At 39.2% G+C, this 7,339-nt stretch overlaps 1 protein-coding gene across 1 annotated transcript; it reads left to right on the top strand.

Annotated features, from left to right (window-relative positions):
* The first annotated feature begins 388 nt into the window (after positions 1–388).
* Positions 389–3,777, top strand: LOC121945117 (endothelin-2). The gene is made up of 5 exons (XM_042489141.1): positions 389–494; positions 1,189–1,345; positions 1,441–1,554; positions 3,502–3,555; positions 3,650–3,777. The coding sequence occupies exons 1-5, from the start codon at positions 437–439 to the stop codon at positions 3,732–3,734; spliced, it is 468 nt and encodes a 155-aa protein (XP_042345075.1). The 5' UTR covers positions 389–436; the 3' UTR covers positions 3,735–3,777.
* Positions 3,778–7,339: the final 3,562 nt, after the last annotated feature.

Genomic DNA, 7,339 nt, shown 5'->3' with positions numbered 1-7,339 from the left:
ATCAGAATCCATCAGCCTCCATCTCTCTACTCCAGCATATTAGGTAATCCTTTTAACCCTTCAGCAGACCTCATGTCATCCTCCATTCCCCACCACCCTCAAACCTCATGTATAACCAGAGCAAAGAAACAGTTCCTCGTTCAAACTGTAGACACATATATGACTCAGCAGATGACAGCAGTGTCACAGGCTACAAACCATCAAATATTCCTGGAATGTGTGACAGGTTCAAATCCCCTGTGGTCGTACACTTTGGCTCCATGGAAAGCAGTCATGGGTGGAGCTCTTGTCATGACATCATGAGAGGGAGAGGTATAAGAGAGTGACAGAGCTCAGACACCTGCAGACAAACAGCAGCAGCACATTAGCTCAGTACACAGCTGTAACTGTACGGATTATACTCTCCCTGCAGAGCTTCATCCATCTGCTATCAACTATGTCTGCTCACACCAGCGTTCTTCTTCTCATCACTCTTTGGGCTTCCATGGAGGATGGTGAGTCTATTTTTTCAAATATATATTATAAAAAATGTATTTTTTTATTGGTTTTACTGGAATATGCAAGGCATCTAAAAATCAGAGACAGAATAACAGATGACAAAATGACAAGAAACATTGCTTTAACTTTGTGTTTTTGCTAGCACTGTTGACTTGGAATCACATACTTAATGTACACCGTCTTTAATCTCAGTCTCACTCACTCAAAGCAGTAGCGGTCATCACTGTATGTTGGTGCACATGCATGTTTTAGCAAGCCCGGGAAACATAAAAGGACCTATTAATCACACAAAAGCTGTTTATTTTTATATTGCAGAGATTTTTTGTACTGCTGCATGCTAACACAGTTTTTAAATGATTCCTGTCACACTTTATGCACAAGCAGCAGGAGTGTTTTTGTAAAATAATAGAGGAAGTAGAATATATGTTTGTGACAGCATGAGCATGAAAGAAGCAAAGGAATTCAGCCTATTAATATGTGTGTTTGCCAACTGTTAAAGATCAAGACTGATGAGTTCTGTAGAAAGTGGAATTTGTAAAGAGCAGTTTATGATCTTTTTCATGCACTCACTTGCAGACTCTATGTATAATAGACTGGTGATGTAACACATCTGTCAGGGCCACTGACAGTTTGTGTATCTGTAATCGATGCTGGATCACTGTTACTGAGCGGCTCCTTGTCTCGCACCAGGTTTGGGTCTTCCGGTGATGAAACAGGTGGAAGTGGAGGTCAGTGATGGTGTCCCAACACAGAGAGTGAGGAGCAAACGCTGCGCCTGCAGCAGCCCACTGGACTCTGAGTGCCACTACTTCTGCCACCTGGATATCATCTGGGTCAACACACCCAGGTGAGCATTAGAGGACACACTGCACAAACAAGGGTGAACACACACACTGCATATTCAAAGAGCAAAGTCTGCATGTCATCTCTTTCTCTCTGCAGTAAGACAACGGTTTATGGGCTCGGCAGCTCTCTGTCCCGACGCAGAAGGTCCACTGGCCGGTGCACCTGTGCCATCCCTGATGATCAAACCTGTACCAACTTCTGCCATCACGGGTGAGCATCCCACACAGTTTTGACCCAGATTTGTGTTGCCTCCATCCCAGCTTGCTCAGTTAGTAAAGGCAGGTGTTATTTTCTTTTGTGGAGGTCATTGAGTGGTGCAGTATGAGGGAACATCTCATTTCACTGCAGTGCTATTATTAGCCTAAATGTGTTGACACTTTGTTCTATAAGTCCTGCTTGTCAGAGGATGTGAATATCAAAACAGTGCAGCTGAGGCCTGAGGGGGGTTGGATAGTCTCAGTCTGGTGCACAAAGTTCACAAAGCTTGTTTTGTAATTGGTTCCGACGGTCTGAGGAGGGAAGCATGTGGGAGTTTGGAAGCAATGAAAAGCTATGTCGAGAATTCACTGTTCCTAGAAGTGCAGAACAGATAATGTCACCACCTCCGAACAGCAGAGAGAGTTGTGACTAGTTTAGACAGGAGGCATGGTGTGAGGCCGGCAAGGCACGAGGCCAGCAAGGTCTTGCAAGATGCAATATATAATAGCAATATGTAATAAATAAACTTACAAAATTTCAGGAAAGAAAATATTTTAACTCTTGTTTACTTTATTAAAAGGAAATAATACAACAATTAACCTTCTAAATTCAAGTTTCTCTCTGTCATTGATTGAACCAAGACTTGCTTGATTGCCTTGTTAGCTATTGTTAAAACACACTCGCCAGAAACAAAATAAAACTCATTGAAACCATCTCATTTAGTGCTTACACTGTTCCAACAATTACCAACTCTGGTTTGGTAAAAATAACCCCTTAATTCACTGAGTTAGATGTTGAAGATGTTTTGAAAATATGCTGATCTTCATGTTGTTTAAAAACAATGTATTCAGGCAATCTCCAACCCTATAGAGTGCCTCAGACATGATGTTTTTCTGTAGGCCGCTGTGGAAGTTGGCACCGTTTCCTCATCAAAAATAGCATGTTTTTTTTCCCACTTGATTTGGACTATTGCAGAAAATTATTCAACATAATCTTCACAAATGAACACCACCTTCAGGATTTTTGAAGCCTCAATGCAAGTAAAAAGCTAGCATTATGAACTATGAACAAACTACACCACGATTGCGTTGCCACTACTACAAGGCTGTAAAGCCATCTTTGACACAGCATTATGACCTTCTGTAGTCCCATTTAGCCACTTGTTCGCAACCACCTTTTTTAAGACACAATAAAGCTTCGAAGTTCGCAATTTGGGTATTTCCTGATGTATTTCATTTTCATAGAACAAAATGGGAAAATCTCTTAAGCTTGTGTTAACCACAGACCTTATTTAAGGCTTCTAACTAAAAATCCATTAGAAAAACCCACTGACTTTGAGGGAACCCGAGGTGCTGAAATGCTGACTGCATTTCTGGGTTTTAGGGCTCAATCCTAGGGTTCTGTGTTGACAAACCCTTTGGGCAGCTTTGCTTCTTCATCCTTTCATATTTAACTGAGGGCAGACTGGACATTACAGTGACTCCCTGTATCACCTCTTGGGCTAAAAGTGGTATTACAAGACAGGACGGGCTGTGGCTAGCTGGTCAGCATGCTCATTTCAGATATCTCTGCGACACAATACAAAGATTTATTTTATGTAATGTCAAAACTGTAACTTCTTAACATTCTGTTGATAACGTTTTGGTTTTTTTAACAATTCAAAATAAAGTTACAGGCCATATCTTACACAAGAGTGACATTCTGAAACTGTTGCAGAAATGATTTCTGCTGATGTTTTCTTGGAATATAAAACATTTAGTGAGCCCATAAAGATAAGACCCTTTCAGGTTACTGAGAGTGTAAAAAAGAAAAAGGGTTAGATGCTTTTATTTAAGCGGGGTGTTCTTTAACTACAACAATATCAATAAAACATTTAAAGTGACACCCGGGCATGACAGGATGAGTCTGCATTTTAAAGATAACGGTCATTTTTGGTAACTTTGCTGTTTCCTTCCACAGCCCTGAAATAATTTCCCCAAAGACACATCAACTCAACATTCTCCGCATCCTAAGGTGAGCTTTGAATGATTCGATTACTAAGAAAAACACAACTCACTTTTCATTTTAAACATATTTTTCATCATGTGACTTCCTTTTCGTCCCTCAGAGCTGCAGCCAGCAGGTCCAAGAGAGAGCAGGATTCACCTGATTCAGACAAAGAAGAGTCCTCTCAGAGGAAAATTACTCGCTAAACAGCGTGCCAGCTGATGCAGTGAGAATGAGAGAAAGAGAGCAGCGAGCACCTGAACAAATGACACTCCTTTGATAGAGAAAGGAGAAAACAAAGGGGCTGCTGAAAGATGGTGTCCGATGCAGGAAGGCGCCACAAAGATGTCTGTTTGTACCTGGGAAAAGAGGGTGGAAAACATGACAAGAGTTCTGCAAACAGATCATAAAGGATCCGCACTGAGAGAAGCCTCTATCGTGATAAGAGAGCGTAGATCATGTTTGACGAGCGGTGGACTGTGTGTAGACAGGCCAGCTCTGACATAGAAGGATGTAACAGAGGAGAAGGGACATGCATTCTGTACATACATGTTCAGCAATTTGTCACATATACATGACATGTTTTTACTCATTCCTTTGTGGAATGTGTTTATCATGGATAAACACATTTATCATTATACAATTATGAAATTACTTTAGTTGAAAGTGACTTTACATACATGTTAAAATTTCATGTAGAATACTTATATTTTTGTATCTAAGGGTTATTTTTGTGCAAAAGTGTTAGGAAAAACAATTACAACTGATGAAAGCTTGTATCACTGATATCTGTCTGCTAATGTTTTTGATTATAAAGATAAAATGAGATTCAAAAACAAAGAAAAATTGACCACATGGTGTTTTTCTCTTCTAATTTATGGCCTTCTGCTTGATTTAACCCCTTGAAATGTAAAGCAAATTAATATCCTTGTGCTGCTGTCAAATGGCTTTCACAAGCATTTAAGCCTTAGAACCCTGAGCAAATTGTACAGTTTCTTTTAGCAACATGGGGAAAAGGCAATGAAGAAGTTGTAAGAAATGGTCCACAGATTGTAAGTAATTAGTAGATTTTAAAAAAAAAAAAATTCTTAAAAAGCTCCTGGGAAAATGTCTAGGATAATGGGGGAAAAAAATAGGGAAAACTATTTAATTGTCGCAATGAGATATTTACTGTCAAATTATTTTACAAAATTAATATTTAATAATTTCAAAGCACTTTTTCCAGGTAATTTCTGTGTTGTTGTTTTTTTAAAACTTTTTTTCAGGTAATATTTTTGCGCTTTTCACTAATTTCTCCCAATTTTGGCTTTTTTTCATGTTTTTGAAAGAAATCAAGCCAAATATTTCAGTTTTCAAAGGGTTAAAAAGGCTAACAGGTAGATAAAGTCTTTACTTTAAATAAACTATACATCAAAGATCATTTGATCCTTTTAGGTGGTATGTGTAATTCAACTGTGTGACAAGCAAACACATTTCTGAGTTCAAAAGAAGACGTGAGATGGATGAGTGGTCCAGGAATTCAAGGCCCACATTAATACGTTTACCTGCTATTCAGAGGCACTGCAGCCTGTGTTATCATAAGGATCTGTGGAAAGAATGCAGCGTTTTGTAACTTTGCTCAGGGGGTGAGCGAGAGGAACAAAATGCCCTGTCACCCGTGTTCCTTTCTGATTGCCTGCGCTGTACATACCGTCCATGCATACCTGAATATGCACAAGGCACAGACGAGGGCTGCAGTCAAAGAAAACCAGAGGTGATTCATTATCCAGTGAATAAAGTTGTAGCGAAGTCACCTGGTTTTCCTGTCAGTTCAGATAACACAGATGCATGATGAGATTTAAGTACCTCTAATTTCTGGAGTAGATTTTTCTACTTCATTGCATTTCATGTCATTCCTGTCACCCTTCTCCTTCAACATTTTATTCTGGAGAGACCCCCTGCAGCCACTTTTTGGAAACAGGCCTCAGCAAGATCATAGCCTAGACAGTATCACATACAGCCTGTGGACATACAGGGAGTGGACACCGTCTGACACAGTTATGCAATAATCTTTCTTCAATCAGTTTTGACATCTCACTTTTATATGTTTGTTTAAACTGGTTTGCACAGAGCCAGGCTAGCTGTTAACTCTCTTTCCAGTCTTTATGCTAAGTTAAGTTATCTGAAGAAATCTATCCTGAAGAAATTTCTTTAAGTTGGGCACAAACGACCACTTGGACTCAAGGACAAACTGATAAGATTTTGGTCATTAAAGGTCAAAGGCTTAAGGTCACTGTGACCTTGTATCCATCTCATTCTCGTGAATGCAATATCTCAAGAAGGCCTTTAGGGAATTTCTTCAAGTTTGGCACAAGCGTCCATAAAAGGTCAAGGTCACTGTGACCTCTTGTCCATTTCATTCTCAAGACCTCAATATCTCATGAAGGCCTCTGAGGAATTTCCTCAATTTTGGTACAAACGTCCACTTGGACTCAACAATGAACTGATTAAATTTTAGCTCTCAAAGGTCAAGGTCACTGTGACCTCACACCTGTCTAATTCTTTTGAACGCAATATCTTAAGAATGCCTTGAGGAAATTATCTTGGATTTTTCAAAACATCCACTTGGAATCAAAGATTAGCTGATTAGATTTTGCTGGACAAAGGTCAAGGTTACTATGACCTCACACAACATCTTTTTGGCCATAACTCAAGAATTAAAATGCTAATTATGACAAAAGTTGTTATAGGATAATTGTAATAAGGTAAAATGATGAAGTGCTGACATTTTATATCCAAAAGGTAAACTACACTGTAACATCATAATATTCTGCAAAAAAACTTTTCTGGCCATTATTCAACATCATTACAAAGGAACAGAAGGGGGAGACATTTGGTCTGAACTGGTGACACTAATCTTGAGTACCCATCTCGAAACTGTGCTGATTGCATAGATCTTCTGCGCTGTTGGGTTGGAGATGTGTTTGAAGCTTCAACATTTTGAATTTTTTTATCTTCTGTGCAAAAGCATCCATATCTGAAGCACTGTGTGTTGTCAGGGTTTCATATGAATCTGGACAAGCATACTGCAGATGTAAACTGTAATTGCAACTTTAATGGCTCACGGAGGCAATCAACAGTAATGTGGTAATTCTAGTTGTCTTAATTGATCTTTTTTTAAATTAACTTTTCAAAGTTCTAGGGGGATTCTGCAAAGTGCTATCTTGGCTTTTTTTTGGTCATAATGTCAACATATTTCATAAAACACATATCTCATGAACTCTCTGGGTTTAAATGGTTGTCTGTGTCCTGCACAGCAAAACAGGAAACATTTTCAACATTTTAGTTGGTCCAGAATAAGAAAGAGGCAAAATGTCAGGAAGTAACAGGCCAGTCTCAGGTCAATCACAGGAAATAACACACAGCCATTGGGGGTCGATGATATGATGATTCATTTGAACTTGGGCATTTTAACATCCCAGTCGCCAAGTGGCACTGAAGGCAACAATAAACCATAAAGCACATAAAGAGATAAAGATTATATGACAAACACAGAAATGCTTATTAATGATTAACTGATGAGTGGTGAAAGAAAAAACAGATTAACTGTGTCAACTGAGAAACCACAAGCTGCCTCAGTGGCAGAACTCTGTCCATGGTGCTGGAATAAGAAAGACTCCAGTCAACCACTTTACTGTTCACTCTTATTTATTTACTTATATATGTAAAAACCAGAATCAATATGGCCTGCACTCTCACAGTACTCTTTTGATGTCGGTTACCATGGTTCGCACAGAACTTGGCAAAAAAGCTTTTAAATTTGCCACCCCCT

The sequence above is a fragment of the Plectropomus leopardus genome, chromosome 7, assembly GCF_008729295.1.
Source record: "Plectropomus leopardus isolate mb chromosome 7, YSFRI_Pleo_2.0, whole genome shotgun sequence".
Lineage (NCBI taxonomy): Eukaryota > Metazoa > Chordata > Actinopteri > Perciformes > Serranidae > Plectropomus > Plectropomus leopardus.
Note: the sequence above shows the minus strand (reverse complement) of the source record. Positions and strands in the feature narration are given on the sequence as shown.

What these genes read in the sequence shown, in the direction of transcription:
- LOC121945117 (XM_042489141.1), top strand. Translation starts at nt 437, where the DNA reads ATGTCTGCTCACACCAGCGTTCTTCTTCTCATCACTCTTTGGGCTTCC. An exon ending in ATCTGGGTCAACACACCCAG is followed by an intron (nt 1,346 to 1,440) that starts GTGAGCATTAGA and finishes TTCTCTCTGCAG; the next exon opens with TAAGACAACGGTTTATGGGC. An exon ending in AACATTCTCCGCATCCTAAG is followed by an intron (nt 3,556 to 3,649) that starts GTGAGCTTTGAA and finishes TTCGTCCCTCAG; the next exon opens with AGCTGCAGCCAGCAGGTCCA.